This window comes from Gopherus evgoodei, chromosome 20, assembly GCF_007399415.2.
Source record: "Gopherus evgoodei ecotype Sinaloan lineage chromosome 20, rGopEvg1_v1.p, whole genome shotgun sequence".
Taxonomy (NCBI): domain Eukaryota; kingdom Metazoa; phylum Chordata; order Testudines; family Testudinidae; genus Gopherus; species Gopherus evgoodei.
In genome coordinates, this window is record NC_044341.1 from 14,047,705 (window position 1) to 14,065,213 (window position 17,509).

Genomic DNA, 17,509 nt, shown 5'->3' on the forward strand with positions numbered 1-17,509 from the left:
GTGATTCATAGTGCTTTGCCCTTTAATATGATGTCTGCTCTAACATTATAATGTTTCCTTTTTAGAAGAATGCAGCTAGACTAGACTTTTTTTTCCTTCTTTTCTTTTATTTTAAGTAGAAAGCTGGATGTAGTGCTGCAGCAGAGTTGCTCCTGCGTATGCATGAAGGTCTTCTGGCCCAATTCTGTTACGTTACGAAGGAGAAATATAATAGTGCTCCAAGTGTTTAGATGATCTTGTTTTCCAGGGCTGCGATCCTTTTTGTCACAGCTTCCAGTGAGCAAGAGTTAAGGGAAAAAATGGCAGTGCATTTCAATGATTCCCATGCCAGATCCTCAACTAGCACAACTCAAAGTCAATGGCGATACCCCAATGTATGTCTGCTGAGGATCTGGCCAATTATAATAATCTAGTCCATGATTTCGCCACCTTTTCAGGTTGCTGACCCTGCATCTGAAGTCAAACATTTTCACAACTGCTTTACATTTACTATAAAAAGCTAGAATAAAAATGTCACAGTGATCTGTATGTGTGTTTTTGGGATGATGACCTTGAAGGACAAGGTTTTGCGGGGAGCACAAAGGGAGATATTCTTTATTTTAGATTCTCATAAAATTTTCAATGCCTCACAACCCTCTGATTGCTTTTTGTGTCCCCTCTTGGGGTTGTGAGCCAGTGATTGAGATCCATTGATATAGTCCAGGGGTGGGCAACCTATGGCACATGTGCCAATGGCGGGACATGAGCTGATTTTCAGTGGCACTCACACTCCCCGGGTCCCAGCCTCCAGTCCAGGGGGCTCTGCATTTTAATTTAATTTTAAATGAAGCTTCTTAAATATTTAAAAAAACCTTATTTACTTTACATACAACAATAGTTTAGTTAAATATTATAGACTTATAGAAAGAGACCCTCTAAAAACATTAAAATGTATTACTGGCACGCAAAACCTTAAATGAGAGTGAATAAATGAAGACTCGGCACAGCATTTCTGAAAGTTGCCAACCCCGGATATAGTCTGACCTCCTGCATGACATCAGCCCTTGAATTTCATGCAATGATACCTACAGAGGAGGGAATTTATTCCATCAGTGACACTATGGGGTCTGCTAACTTGGAGCTGACCATAACATCTGACTTCGAAAGACATCCAAGCTCAGTGGACAGACACCAAGTTGTGGAGAATCTACCTTATCCTTCAGTGAGTTCTCCCAGTGATTTATCAATTACCCTTACTGTTCAAAAGTTGTCACTTATTTCCAGCTGGAATTTCTCTAACTTCTACATCCAGCCACTGGCTCTTGTTCTGCCCTTGTCTGCTAAATTGAAGGTCTCCTTGTGCTGCAGTGCAATGCTCCTGTTCTCACTGATGTGAACTGGAATTCTGCCATTGACTCAGCAGGAACAGGCATCTATTGCATACTTAAAGCAGCATCTCCTTGTGATGAAGTGCTGGTAGACTTGTATTTAGCATGCACCTTGCAGCAGAGCCTCTTGTGAGCTCTCTGTTCTGCCTACTCCCTGCCTCTGGCTTTCTTCTGTCTCTTTCCCCTACTCCTGTGAACTTCTTTACTTATCCACGTGGCAGGAGAAACCGAGGGAACTGGGATTGTTTAGTCTGCAGAAGAGAAGAATGAGTGGGGATTTGATAGCTGCTTTCAACTACCTGAAAGGGGGTTCCAAAGAGGATGGATCTAGACTGTTCTCACTGGTAGCAGATGACAGAAAAAGGAATAATGGTCTTAAGTTGCAGTGTGGGAGGTCTAGGTTGGATATTAGGAAAATCTTTTTCACTAGGAGGGTGGTGAAGCACTGGAATGGGTTACCTGGGGAGGTGGTGGAATCTCCTTCCTTAGAGGTTTTTAAGGTCAGGCTAAACAAAGCCTTGGCTGGGATGATTTAGTTGGGGTTGGTCCTGCTTTGAGCAGGGGGTTGGACTAGATGACCTCCTGAGGTCCCTTCCAACCCTGATATTTTATAATTCTATGAGTCCTTAGTCCTGCTTCAAGTCCCACCTCAAACTCCCTTTGACTGTCTAGCCTTCCAGGCTAACTCCCACTCCACTGCTTCCTGCTCCTGTTTTTGGGCTGATGCCTCTCATGAATGGGAAAAATTCCCCCTCAGTATCCCTAAAGCTGCCACCATAACCTCCTTCAAATCCCTCTTTAAACCCTATTTCTGCTATGGTGCTTCCACATCACTATTGGCTGGCATTGGTTCGGCAAGTGCCAATCCATTTGTCTATCTTGTCCTCCTGTCGTGTCTTGCCTGTCTCAGAGAAGGTGAGCTCTCTGTGGCAGGGACTGCTTTCTTTGTTAATGTCTGCACAGAATCTAGGTACAGAATGTGGTGTTTTTAAAAACAGTGTTGGAATTGTAGGCTGTCTCTTTAATTTGTAAAGAGTTTCTTGGCAAAGTTTCCAGTCTAGGGGGCTCTGCAGGAAAGCATGAGATCAGAGTCAGTCTGCAGAGAGCCTAGAGCAAGGTGGGTTGAATTGTGCAACACACTTTTAAGGGAGCAGCCTGCTTTGTCTCTCTCTGTTTTGTGGTTCTTGTGCTGAATTCTAAGTAATAAAACAGTGTTATGTTGCTGCCTTCCGGCAAGCGTATTTAATGTTTTTATCTAACTTCTGTGTGTGCATGCCATGAATCTCAACACTGAAACCTAGTTTCCTGACTACTACTCCAGTTTCTTGATCACTGCACTAATCAGTCTCCCTGGTTGGAAGGTCTGGCTAATCTGCTGTCTAGAAAATGGAACCTGACATTGTGAAAATAAGCTGCTTCTAAAGGATATGTTTTTGTGTCAAGGACTTTATGAGGTCTTCTGCTTTTTTCTGGAAGTTCACAATGGCTTTACATTCACATGGGTCCTCTTCTGTGGATAAGAGAACAAAAATGATGATGAATCAGTCATCAGACAGAGCAAGAAAGGAATATATCAAAACCTAAACCATGGGGACAAGTGAAATAAAACGAAAGCCTTTACTCTAGTCAGATGTCTGGAGGAAATCAATGCATCATTCAGCCAGATTCTCTGAATGGTTATTGCTGTGTTTAACTTTAAACTAACTAGAGGGTCACACACTTCATTCCTTATGTAGGCCAAGCTCTGTGTGCTATCCAAATTTTTGTATTTCATCAATGATTTACCTAATACTGCTTACCCAGATGTGGCTTTTCTGATTTTCAGCAGGGTTCTGTTTATTCAGGCTGTCACGGAGTATGGGGGGAGACTAGGTTCTGGCACCCCCGGCTTCCTGCGGTTCACCATGGCTCTCAGCCAGTCAGTAAAACAGAAGGTTTATTTAGGCGACAGGAACACAGTCCAGGACAGGTCTTGCCGGTACAGACAACAGGACCCCCTTTAGTTAGGTCCATCTGGGGGCCCCAGGGAGGCCACAGCCCCATTGGGAAGCCCAAGTCCCATCAGGGTGCCCCTCTCCATTTCCCAGCCAGCTCCAAACTGAAACTCCCTCCAGCTTCTCACTCAGCCTCCCCCCGCCTCCTCCCCCAGCCTTTGTGTCCTTTGTCCAGTTTCCCGGGCAGAGGTGTTACTTGGCCTCCAACCCCCCTCCTGGGTTCTCATGTTACATGCTCAGGTATGCTCCCTTCCCCAATGCCGGCAGTTCCAGCAAAACTCCCCTGCAACCTTCCCAGGTTAATACTCCCCACTCAGCATTCACATAACACATCAAGAACATTCCCACTTCATCACATATGCCTACACCATCCCTGCAATTTTGGAACCAATCAGCTGCGGTGTTTAAAAGTGATTGTGCTACAGACAGACAAACAGAAAGGTCATCAAGTTGAATGTGGAGCCAATTAACAGACCTAAGTCAGATACTTGGCTGTCATCCAGTCTTTTTGTGCCACTCTGGTTGCAAAAGGGGTGAGAGGGCCAGTTTAACTGGCCAGTGATGGAGTCCCTTAGAGAAATTGTGGGTGGTGCAATTCAGGAAGGCTTGATGTTTTAATGAATTACTGGTTTAGAAGCATGCTGAGACCTTTGGTTGAAAAACACTACGGCAGAAGTGCAAAATGCTATAATTTGGGCAGACTGACATTTTTTCAATCAAAGAATTTCGACAAAAAAAAGAGAGAGAGAGAGAGAACCAACAAAACCACACCCCTACACAGAAACAAAAAAATAATAACAACCCAACACCTGTGAGTGGAAACCTCTAGATGTACTTTTTCCCCTTGTTTCAGGAGTCAGTGTTTTCCACTTGTAAACATCCTCCTGCCCTCTCCCCCACTCACCAACACAGATTTTCGTGGGCAGTTCCTTTGCAATCTTGTTGATGGTACTGAAATCAGCAGTGTAGAAGTAGTGTGCTGCTACTGGCTCTGAGGCAATTTCTCTTAATTCATCTTCAACGGCATTGCCCACTCCCACAGCAAACATCTCAAAGCCTGCAAGCAATGAGGAGCATCAGTCCTACTGTGGCCATCTCATTGGAACAGCAAAAGAACCCAGCCAGCTTGTAAATCCTTCTGTGCATTTAGCACATGATGTGCTGCGTACAAACTAGGATGCCCCCAAATGCTCAAAGATGGACACCGGGGAACACCCACAGCATTTGCACATGGAGTCACTGTGCTTTCAAATCCCTCAGCTGTAGGGTCTTGTGGAATGGGTGTGATTATAGCCATTTAAAGCAGAGCGTGCAGCCTGAGAATGGGCCACCTTAACTACAAGCGCATGTATTGAGCCACCGCAGAACCCCAAGGAAGCATTGATATGTTTATGTATTACAGGGACAAACTCAGACCAGAATCCCTGTACATCTGGGAAAATACAGCTCTGGATTTGTATCCAAGTTTGCCTACAGTGGGGCCATGCCGAAACTGTGGATCAAACTGCTGAACTCTGGGAAAGGCTGAAGCTAGATCTGAATTTTATTTTGGATCCACCTCTAGGTTGTTCATAGAGCAGAGGCAGGTGGGTAAATAGACTTGCCTTTCATCTCCCAAGGCGAGTGTATTTAATATCCACTGGCAAAGGTTCTAAAGCGAGTTTATATATATATGGGTTGGGTGAAAAGATAAGGAAAAAAATCAAGAACCCTTTAAAACTGTTATCACCCCAAAATGACTCCGAAATGTTTGTCCCAGGCAACTGTGACAATCAGAGTCCAGACACCCGAGGGGGAGGACAGGGGGGTCTGAATGCCAAAGAATAAGCAATTGAATCAACTGACTTTATTCAATATTTATTGCACTATAAAAGAGCATTAAGGTCTTTTATGAAAGCTGGTGACCCTCTGGTCATTAATATTATTGCATGATGTGTGTATGGCTAGTGTGTAAAGAGGTACGTGTGCATGCAGGAAATATGTTTGGGGAGCAGACTTGCTAAACGTTTGTTCTAGACAAAGGAAGGTTGTTTGTCTGGATCTCCAGTGTAAATTGAGCAAGGTGATGCCAGAGACAATGGAAGTTACATTTACATACGAATCAAGACGGGGGTTGGGAAATCAAGAGGAAGAGACAAACAGCGGGGGAGAAGAACTTATTAATTCTCCATCACTGAGGGGACAAAAGAGGCCAGCGCCCTTTGATTCCATGAAAGTTGGATCCCCTTTCCTGGAGTGTTGGAGATGCTAGTAGCTTGATGTAAGTAAGAAACTGTTTTAGGCAAAGACATAACTGGTTCAAATTAAGTTTGAGGCACTAACACGTGTGTGATTTTTCTTTTGTTTGTAACCCCATTTTCTCTCTTTTATTCTTGCTTAGCATGACAAATCTGTGTTCTTTATTAATACACTTATCCCTGTTTTATTTCAAAGCCATCTCAGTGCTGTATATTAAACTAAAGTGTGGGACCTCAGCGAAACTAACAGACTGGCGCGTGCACTGTCTCCTTGGAAGCAGCAGACTTAATAATTTCTGTGAGTGTCCAGTGAGAGGGACTGGACGCTACAGAGAGACGTCTCTGGGGGAACTTGGGAACTGGTGTTCATGGAATATTGTCTGTAGGGCAAAGTTTAGACTGGTAAAGTCTCAAGAGGTTTGCTGGTAAGGCAGACAGACCGGTGCATCAGGGAGCTAACACACAGTTTCAATTCCAGGAAAAAATAAAATCCATCTATCTCTTGCTGAGGCAGAGGGGTGACACAGTAGCTTATGGTTCTGGGCACCTCATGCAGAGCATCGCAGGAAAGTTGTCTCAGCCTTTGTTCAACCTTTTCTAGAAAGGAGGATGTTATAATTCCTTTTAATCCTGTTTATTGCCCCCACCACAGAGGCCATGACCCGGCTGAGAACCTATGGTTTAATAGGTACACTAGGGGAAGTTTCCGAAACAAGGCACAAAGCAACTCTTCATGTTCTCAGCACTTATATCCAGAGAACAAGGTCACCCACTGAAAAGCAGACCAAATGCTGGAATAGGGGAGTAACAGGAGCTGGTCAAAAATTTTTAGATGAAATATTTTTTGTCAGAAAATGGCAGTTCATAAAAAGTGAAACGTTTTCTAGGAAAAGGTTGATTTCAATCAATTTTTCAACTCAGAAACAAAACTGAAGGGAAAAAAGTTTGAAATTGTTGAAATGTTTTATTTAAAATTTTTCAAAACGAAAAATTCATGTTTTCCAGTTCAAAATTACTTTTGGTTTTGAAATTTAAACTAATGATATAAAAAAGAGGCTTGAAATAGGAACAAAATGTTTTGATTGACCCAAACTGATATTTTTTTTTGTTTGCTCACAAAAAAAATCAACTTTTTAAAACTTTTTTGTCCCAGTTTTAGATGTACGGTAACCAGATGTCTCGATTTGATAGGGACAGTCCAGATTTTGGGATCTTTTTCTTATATAGACTCCTATTACCACCCCCCCATCCCCTGTCGTGATTTTTCACATTTGCTGTCTGGTCACCCTGTTTGGATGGGACATTGTTTTTGAAATCTCAATTTTTTTTTGCAGGCTGGGAAAACCATATCCTGACCAGCTATAGTAGTAACAGACTGCTGGGTCTCTTTCCCAGGAAAACCTGTCACTCACTAGGGACAGCAGATAGTGTTGTGAAGGGAGAGCATTTGTGCAGGTACTTGGATGGTCTCCGGGGTCTAATGTAAACTGTCTGAAGCCACATCTTGGGTGAAATCCTGGCCTCATTGAAATTAGTGAGAGTTTTGCCATTGACTTCAATAGGGCCAAGATTTATCCCCTGAACTACAGGATGCTTGTGTGAACTCTGGCCCTATTTAGATTCAAGCATCACTAACTTTTTCCAGCGGCTTTGCCTTAGTTCATTTGGATTTGCAAATTAATTCCAATTCTGCAGTTTCTCATTGGAGAAAAAAAATTCAAAAACAGACTCAAATGAAAAACTGCAGAATTGGAATTAATTTGCAAACTGGACACCATTAAATTAGGCTTGAATAAAGACTGAGAGTGAATGGGTCATTACACAAAGTAAAATCTATTTCCCCATGCTAATTTTTCCCCTACTGTTACACCTTCTTGTCAACTGTTGGACAAAAGTGTTTTTTTCCTCCTACTGATAATTGCTCACCTTAATTGACCACTCTCTTTACACTTGGTATGGCAACATCCATTTTTTTCATGTTATTTGTGTATATAGATCTTCCTACTGTATTTTCTACCGCATGCATCCAATGAAGTGGGTTTTAGCCCACAAAAGCTTATGCCCAAATACATTTGTTAGTCTCTAAGGTGCCTCATTCTTTTTCCTGATACAGACTAAGACGGCTACCACTCTGATACTTAATCTGTGGGGCTGTTTTATTTATTCCCCAATACTTTTTTTAGTTCTCAGTGTTGCTGTCCTTAAATACATCTCTGTGGGTTTCCTTTTAATGGCCATTGGCTATAGTAGCCCAGCATCCTGTCTTTGACAGAGGCCAGTGCGAGATGCTTTAGAGGGAATGGACACAACAGGGCAACTTTGAGTGACCAATCCACTGTCAACCAATCCCAGCTTTTGGCAGTTGCAGGGTTAGGGACACTGATGGTCCTATCCTCCATGAACTTATTTTCCCCCACCATGAAGGCAGCTGATGCTGACAGTGACTTTTATTACAAATATAGGGCAGATCCTCAGTTACCCACAGGATTGCATTGTGCATGGCATGAAGGGGCTCTAATTCAGCATGTAATAGGCTGCTGAGCATTCTCCCCAGCCAGAGGGAATCTTCAGCTGATATAAACCCAGTGGGTGCATCTTAACACCACCTGCTTTCACCCCTCTGGCATACAGGGAGTGTTGGGGGTACAGTAAAGAGCTATCCTGAGGGCATGTTAGGGCAGACCTGGATCATGATGCCTCCCCCCATCCTAGGTGGGTGCAATGGCCCTATGGGAGCACGCTAGCTGTCATAAGTTAGAGCTGCCCTGTGGCTGCTCCAGTTTGTGCCATGAGCCAGTTTGGCCTTTGTACATCCCCAGCAATGGGGAGGGTTTAGAGCATTAAGCAGAACTGAGAAGTCAGCCAGCTTTCCGCCTAGACTCATCACTGGGTGGGAACTGAACATATGAGGAAGTGCGACTGTCATGTGAGACAGCAAGAAACTAACCAACCTAACAATTTAACAAACAAAGAAGACGAAGCCCAGCACTGCAGAGGATTGCTCTCATGTCTAGTGACATGCTGTCCCTGGAGTAAAAGCTGAGCCACAGAACTTCCATCCTCCTCGTGAAATGGGGGGTCAGTAATCTCTGAAGCAAATTCTTTCCACAACAAATGCACCTAACCACACCCTGCCCTCAGTCACACTAACAGGCCCCCAGTACGTCCCCTGAAGTTATCACAGTTACTCTGGTCTTACACTGAGGAAGGGTGTAGCCTGCAGAGCTTAGTTTAACTTTGCATTAGGACACTGTTCTGATAGCCAGAGAGGGAAGAGTTCACCATTTAAAAAGTCTCAGAAGAACATAACCTCTATCAGACAGGTGCTAACTGCAGGGGCAGCTCCTGGCACCAGTGCCGCAAGCCTGTGCCTGGGGTGGCAAGCTGCAGGGGGCGGCCTGTCGGTCGCTGTGAAGGCGGCAGTGCACCTGCGGGAGGTCCGCTGGTCCTGCAGCTTCAGTGGCAATTCGGCAGCAGGACCGGCAGATGTCCCTCAGGCGCACCACCAAAAGCCACCTGACTGCTGTGCTTGGGACGGCAAAATATTAGAGCCGCCTCTGGCTAACTGGCTCCTTTGCTGGTAGCCTCAGAAAGAGGCCCATGACTGACACAGAATAGAGACAGAGGATGGGCCTTCTAAAGGGACTATGGGAGTTAGCTGCCCAGCTCTCATTGAAAGCCAAAGGCCCTCTGAAAATCCCCTTTGCCCACATCAGGGGCCCTCTAAGTCAGCACTGAAGCACATGGGCAGGGATTGAGGCAATGTAGGCCAACGTTTTGCTCTACTGATGCCCATGTTCTATGGTGAATGGAGGACATCGGTTTCTGGGTCTGCCAATCAGCATCATACATAGACCAGTATTTGACCCAAAGGAAAACCAATGCCACTGAATTGTGGAGGCCTACCTGAATCCTTGGCTTTCTTGGCAGCATCGCTGATGTAATCTTGTGACCGTCCATCCGTGAAGACAATGCCCACCTTGGGGAATCCAGGTCTGGCTCCACTGGAGGGATCAAAAGACTTTTCAGTGAGGTGCCTCAGTGCTAGGCCTGTCATGGTTCCTTTCTCCATGTAGGACATCCTTTTCACTGCTGCCTTGATGTCCTTCTTGTTGTTGTACCGTCCCAGAGGGAACTCCTGCCTGACGGAGCTGGAGTACTGGACTAGGCCCACGCGAGCATTTTTATCGGAGACATCCAATGAATCCACAATCTGGTTAATGAACTTCTTCATAAGCTCAAAGTTCTCAGGCCGCACACTCTTGGAGCCATCAATCAGGAACACAAGGTCAATGGCAGATTCACTATTGCAGGCTGGGGAGAAACAAGAGAACAGGGTAAAGGGAATAGGTGAGAAGTTCATCTTCCAATTAACCAGAGAGAGAGATAACAAAAAACAGTATGGCTTTATTAATAATAATAACTCAACATTATAGTAAATTTCAAAAGCATGTCGCTTCCCAGCAGATATAGCACTGCTGACATAAATCTCGACCTAGGTCCTTAAGTTGATCTGGCTAGATATTCAGTTTATGCCATTGCTAGTGATTTTATCACACCACCAAAGCTTTTAGTGACCATGTGGTGTCTGACCGTGTAGCAGCATTCCTTGGTAATCATATAATAATAATTAATAATAGCTGTTTGAAAAAGGACAATTATTTTTCACACAACTGTTTAATATTATTTCAAAATTTCCCATGAAAATTTTTATTTAAAAACCCAAATCCATTTTTTTCCAGTTTTTCAAAGCTGTTTTCAGTTAAAATTCTAGGTTTTAGTTAAAAAAATCAGTTTTCAAAACTTAAAATCCAAATTATTTTACTGGAATCCAAAAACGTGTACTGAAAAATGTTGGGCTTCTTGGTTTCCATTTTTAACAATAAAAATGGACCAAAAATTTTTTTGTTCATTTTGGACAAAGTTCATTTTTCCCTAAAACAAAAAGTTTGACAAAAAAATTTAAACCCACTCTAATAATTATTAATAATAATAATAATAGAATCATAGAATCATAAAATATCAGGGCTGGAAGGGACCTCAGGAGGTCATCTAGTCCAATCCCCTGCTCAAAGCAGGACCAATTCCCAACTAACTAAATCATCCCAGCCGGGGTTTTGTCAGGCCTGACCTTAAAAACCTCTAAGGAAGGAAATTTCACTACCTCTCTATGTAACTCATTCCAGTGCTTCACCACCCTCCTAGTGAAATAGTGTTTCCCAATATCCAACCTAGACCTCCCCGACTGCAACTTGAGACCGTTACTCCTTGTTCTGTCATCTGCCACCACTGAGAACAGTCTAGATCCATACTTTTTAGAACCCCCTTTCAGGTAGTTGAAAGCAGCTGTCAAATCCCCCCTCACTCTTCTCTTCTGCAGACTAAACAATCCCAGTTCCCTCAGCCTCTCCTCATAAGTCATGTACTCCAGCCTCCTAATCATTTTTGTTGCCCTCCGCTGGACTCTTTCCATTTTTTCCACATCCTTCTTGTAGTGTGGGGCCCAAAACTGCTCACAGTACTCCAGATGAGGCCTCACCAATGTTGAATAGAGGGGAATGATCACATGGAGGGGGAGGGATAGCTCAGGGGTTTGAGCATTGGCCTACTAAACCCAGGGTTGTGAGTTCAATCCCTGAGGGGGCCATTAAGGGAACTGGGGTAAAAATCTGGGGATGGTCCTGCTTGGAGCAGGGGGTTGGACTAGATGACCTCCTGAGGTCCCTTCTAACCCTAATAGTCTATGATTCTATCCCTCGATATGCTGGCACAGACCTAGTTATCACCTCATAGAAGGCAATTAGATTAGTCAAGCATGACTTGGCCTTAGTAAATCCATGCTGACTGTTCCTGATCATTTTCCTCTCCTCTAAGTGCTTCAGAATTGAATAATAATTAATAACAATAATAATAAAGCTTTTCACTGGCAGGTACACAGTGCCTTTCATTTGGGATCTCCATGCACAGTGAAGCCAATAATTGGTTAAGCCTCTGCAGTAGGCTAGAGAATGCAACTGGCTGAACCTCAAGACCCATTGCAAAGTCTGTTTGTTCTCCCAGGCTTTCAATGAGGGGTATGTATTGGGCATAGGGGAATAGATGAGGTAGGAGCATTTAATCTGTGTGCAATGGGGAGTTTTAACAAAGGGCATTGGTCTAATCTGTGAATCGGTGTCATGGGACCCTCCAAAACCTCAGCCCCCAACATGCATGCTTGGCGAGGAAGTGATTAGAGCACATGAGTCTGGAGGAGGCATAATTCCTGGGGCCACATTATGTCCCCTCAGGGGTGTGTCCAGAAAAGATTAGCCAATGAGAACGGCATGAACGTTTCCACGGGCAAGTTTCAGCTCTGCCACTAACAAACGTCTTATTTCACATGATTCAGTCTGTCTCTTGATCAAACCGGCAGTGACCATATGAGGAGTAAAAGGGAGCATTGAATGGAGCACACACCAGAAGGTTTTTTTTGCTCTGCTGGAAATCACAGAGCCATGAAGTCACTGGACCCTGACACAGTGAGCGATGGCAAATCCCCTTTGTTGCCTCCAATCATTCCCCACACTCAGAGCACAGCACAGCTGCCAGCTAACTTCAGAGATGGCAACCGAGCCCCTACCAAAGCATCCACCTCCTGCCCCTCCCAGCACCCCACTCTTCTACCAGGGAGAGGGTCCCACATGGGTCTATGGCTTCATTTGGGCCTTGGGACTCTGCGTGCTGGGGTTCAGACCCACAGATCAATGGGGTCCATAATTAATCTGCCCCAGTTTGGAGGGTGTTGGGTGCCTTCCAGGAGATATCTCTGCTAAGAGTGTAAATTTGTCCAAGAGCCTGATCCAAAGCACGTTTAAGTCAATGGAAAGATCCCTACTGACATCAGTGAGCTTGAATTAGGCCCTGAGTCCATAAGGATCCTTCCTAGGGGAGAGCTACTTTATTAAATTCTCAGTAGTGAGCAACCCATGGGATTGGGGTGAAGGTACCATTCTTTTAGCCTCTTGCTTTTCTGAGGCAGTGCCTCTGATATCTCAGCAACCCCCTGACATATCATTGCACTGCCACGTTCATATCAGGGATTCACAATGGTATTTACCACTGCAGGTTTTCCCATCGCTGTTCAGAGTGAAGCCCTCTTTGCAAGCACAGGTGTATGACCCGGGTGTGCTGACACAGATCTGCTGACAGTCGTGGTCTCCAGAGGCACAGAGGTCTGACAGATCTGTAAGGAAAGATACAGAATAAAAACATGTTGACTCTGAAGAAGAAAGTGTCAAGGCCACTTTGACCAAAGACGGCATGAGACTTGTGTTCCTCTATCTGCCTGCATAGCACGAGCTTTAATGTTCTCCCCTTCTATAAACTCCTCCTATAAGTCCTCATTTAATAACACATTGCTCATAGCAGGATGGATCACTCGATGATTGCCTGCTCTGTTCATTCCTTCTGAAGGATCTGGCATTGGCCACTGTCGGAAGACAGGATACTGGGCTGGATGCATCATTAGTCTAACCCAGCATGGCTGTTTAATGTTCTTTTATGCTGCAGATCTCAAAACACCAAGGGAAGTAAGAGTTATTATCTTGATTTTTCAGATGGGGAAACTGAGGCACACAGAGACAGTGACTTGCTCAAGGTCCCTCTGGGGCACCACGCATTGGCCACTGTCAGAAGACAGGATACTGGGCTAGATGGATCTTTGGTCTGTGCCAGTATGGCCATTCTCATGTTCTTATGTCATGGTGACAGAGCCAGGAATAGAGCCCATATCTCCACAGTTCAAGTGCAATACCCTATCTACTGGACAATTCGTTCTCCAACACCCCCAGCAGCAGATCACAATTTACTTCACTGTTCAATGAGAATTTTGCAGTTTTTGTTATTCTTTGAATTGATCACGAATAACTGTGAATAGCCAACGTTCACTCTTCCAGCAGTATGGGTCAGTTGTGATTAGTGCAATAAATCACATGGGATCATTGCTGTTCTCTGGTTAGATTAGTGTGCAAGCAAACTTAAAGTTCATTTTACAGTAATACTTGCACATTCAGCTGTACATTTGCTGTCTGCGAACACAAGCGCTGATAGAACTCGACCTGGGCCTGCGCAAACAAAACTGGAATTGAAGTCAATGGGCACATCCAGTACTCATGTCTGAAAACCTGGCCCCAGTGTATCAATGCTGGTCGAAAGGAAACACAAGGATGTAACAAATCTGGCAGAAGCCAATTCACTTACAAATTCGGTGAGTATTTACAAGAAATAGTGTATGCCGGTATTTACCTGGCTCTGCCACAACCACAGGGCCTGAGTCAAAGTCCATTAAAGTCATTGGGAAACTTTCCATCTGGTCCGTATATATGTGCTCAAGCCTTCTGATTGTTCTAAACAAAGCAGTGTTAACCTCTAGCATTTATAAGCAACCCTACCTTAATGAGTGGGTTAGCACATCTCCAATGTAGAAAAGGGGAACTTCAATCCTGCGCAGAGGATACAGACCAGAACTATGCAGCATTTACATCCCACTTAAGTGCTCAAAATAGGCCTTAAGTTGCTGAGGCCTTGAGCTGTCCTGGTGCACAAGGGTGAATCCTCCCCCTTGTGGATCTCTAAGACCGTCACAAAGGGAAATAAGTATCATAATCTCTGTGTTGGGGAAAATAAAGCACAGTGAGGTGAAGTGATTCTCCCAAGGTCCTGGGAACAGAACTCAAGTTTTTTGCCTCCCAGCCCCTGTTCTATGTACTAGCTTCTGCTAGCTCAGCTGCATATTAGCTCCATTTTATAGCTGCGGAAACTGAGGTAGCTACAGTCTCCATAACACATCAGAGGGCATTTGACTTCGGATAAGTTGGTCCCCAGGTCTGTTCCTAGACTTTGTTTGTGTAGTTAGATTGTAAGGTCTTTGGGCCAGGGACTGTCTTCTTGTGTTTGGATGGTGCGTCTTGGATCTACTGTAATACATATTATGAGAGTATGACTCTCCTGCAAATTCCTGTTCATACCTAAAAGTAACATTTATGGTAGCTGGGGACTGTGCCATTAAGGGCTGAGCTTCCCAGAGCCTGGGGAATGTGTTGTGAAACTCTTGTTCTCATGCACAGGTGTTGTATCTGGACACAAAATAAAGGAGATCTCTGGCAAGCATTGAGACCCAGACCCTCAAAGGTATTTAGCCTCCTAAATCCCATTGATTTCACTGGAAGTTAGGAGCCTTCAAGGATATGGTCCAGACTGATCACCAAACACAACACTGAACCCCATGGAAGGGTACTGCTATTTCAAACAAAACCTGCAAGACTGTAGGAGGTGAAAAATACTCATTTCCCGTGTCAACTGAACAGGCCCAGGGATTTCCCACACCCTTCCTGCCAAGCACGGATGTGTGGCAGCAGTTTGGGAAAGGTGTGACACAATAAAACAGTGAAGGAGGCCTGTGAGATGCTCTGAGACTGATGTGTAACAAGTCATGATTCAGTCTTTCTACAGTCTGTGTGGAACGGTGTTAATGTTGAATCCAACATGAGACAGGTGTCTTGAGGGTGAAATCCTGCCCCCACTCAAGTCAATGGAAGTTTCTGAAGCAAATGAAGATTTCAACTAAGATTAGAGATTTTTGAAATTTCACCAACAGTTGAAATTTTAAGAAAAAAAAAAGGAGGGGATACATTTTCACAACATTGTGACATTCCCTCCAATCTTTTTTTTTTTCTGGACTGGTTCTACTGCCTGTCCGGCAGAGATTTTTCAAATTTGGATTTTTTCTAATCTGGGGGGAAAAGTCAACATTTCCCGTTTCATTTTTTTTTCAGCCAGCTAGAGAATTCAGAATACTTTTATTGAAAGAACACATAACGAACCTGTGGAGCTAACTGCCAATAGGCACCATTGAAACCAAGACCTCCGAAGGATTTTTTTTAAATGATTACAGAGGAAATAGAACACCCACAATTATATTAGATACTATTTAAAAATGGAAGGGATATGAAGCTTCCTGATTCCTAAACCTCATAGCTGGGGGTTAGGAGGAGATTTCCTTATGGGGCAATTATTCCATTATCCCCTCAAGAATGTCCTCCACCTTCCTCTGAGACTGTTGATAATGGCCATGGTTGGACACAACATAGGGCTACACGGATTCCTGTTCGGATTCAGTCTGGTAATTGCTATGTTCCTTTGTTCCTGTCTGTTCACCAGGGAAGGTCTGACCCCCACCTCAGATCCTCTTGCTGCTCCTTTAGGACTTACCACAGAAGGCCTCTTGAAATTTCGTGGCCAGCTTCTCAATGACACTGTAGCTCTCTACATAGTCCACATGATCGTCCAGCTTCTCGCTCGCCATTTGCCGAAGAGTGTTCTTGTCCACTCGGCCTACCCCGATGGCAAACAGCTCAATGCCAAGGGATCTTGCCCTCGCTGATACATCCTTCACGCCATCCTGGGGGCGTCCATCTGTCACAATGATTGCCACCTGAGGAGAAGAGGGAGGGAAATGGAGAGAAGGGGTGATGGAGTGTCTCCGTGCAATTTAGCACAGTAGTTTTTCTATAACATGGATGTGAGCATAATATGTGCTCAGGGAGGAATCTGGCTCAATAGCTAACTTCTTCATATCCGTGGAGTTAAAGCCCAGTACAAAGTGGAACCATGATTTCCTTTCCCCACAACACAGCAGAACATCAGCATAGTCTATTTCAGGGATAGGCAACCTATGGCACGAGTGCCGAAGGTGGCACGAGAGCTGGTTTTCAGTGGCACTAGCATTGCCCAGGTCCTGGCCACCGGTCCAGGGGGCTCTATATTTTAATTTAATTTTAAATGAAGCTTCTTAAACATTTTAAATACCTTATTTACTTTACATATAACAATTGTTTAGTTATATATTATAGACTTATAGGAAGAAACCTTCTACAAACATTAAAATGTATTACTGGCACACAAAACTTTAAAATAGAGTGAATAAGTGAAGACTTGGCACAGCAATTCTGAAAGGTTGCTACCCCTGGTCTATTTTTCTGCCCCCGTGGTTTGTTCATTTCTGGACTGCAGGGGTTAAATTGACATTGTCTTAAACATCTTAAATAGGGAATGGCTGGGTGATACCAGATTTAAGGAAAACAAAGTAAAGACAGCCTTCTTAACACACAGCATTAACACTGGATCAAACTCAACAATCGATGCTCACCCAAAACTCCTGCTGAAGTCAATGGAAGTTCTGACTAAGTAATGGCTGAAGGAGAGAATTGACCCAATAATAGTGCTTTTAATTCCATCTGAGGATATCAAAGCACTTGGCAAACATTAAGTGATTAAGTTTTATCTCCATTTTACAGATGGGAAAACTGAGGCATAGAGAGCAGAAAATGGCTTGCTTAAGGTTAGTGACAGAGTCAACATTTTTTACTCTTAGATCCCCGCCAAGTGAACTGCTAAGCCAAATCAAAACTGTTTCACAGGCAAATGCTCTTGGTAATAGAGAAGATAAAGAAACGTGAGAAGAAAAATGCAAGAAATAGCTAATTGAACCTCAGCAGTAGAATTCTCAGTGATCCATCAACACACAGGTCCTTAAGGTTAAGCTTGTGTATTATTCACCTTCACATTTATACAATAGAAATCACAAGTAGAGCAGGGGGAATCTTTTTGGCAAGCAGTAAATTCACCAAAAAATGCATTTTTCAGGGTATCAAAACTATTCATGGATTTGGGTAAAATCCAATAAACTGTTTCAGACAAAAAAACTGAAAACAAAAATGTCAGAAATTTTGAAATGGTTCATTTTTAAAAAATGAAAAAAGAGCCCTTTTGAAACTATCATTTTTAAATGACTGTTTTGAAATAAAATGTTGAATCCAAATGACATTTTCAGAATGAAAAAGTCAAAAATGTTATGCGAGGTGACGTCATTTTG

The 17,509-nt window shown here is 43.7% G+C and overlaps 1 protein-coding gene across 1 annotated transcript in view; it reads right to left on the reverse strand.

Moving 5' to 3' along the window:
• Positions 1-226: 226 nt before the first annotated feature.
• MATN1 (matrilin 1) overlaps positions 227-17,509 on the reverse strand; it is a 32,903-nt gene continuing 15,620 nt past the window's right edge. The window contains exons 3-8 of the mRNA XM_030539039.1: positions 15,847-16,069; positions 12,695-12,820; positions 9,505-9,912; positions 4,266-4,418; positions 2,797-2,877; positions 227-276 (exon numbers count right to left, since the gene is read on the reverse strand). Of these exons, the coding sequence (XP_030394899.1) occupies positions 227-276; positions 2,797-2,877; positions 4,266-4,418; positions 9,505-9,912; positions 12,695-12,820; positions 15,847-16,069 (1,041 nt within the window). The remainder of the gene's footprint in view (positions 277-2,796; positions 2,878-4,265; positions 4,419-9,504; positions 9,913-12,694; positions 12,821-15,846; positions 16,070-17,509) is intronic.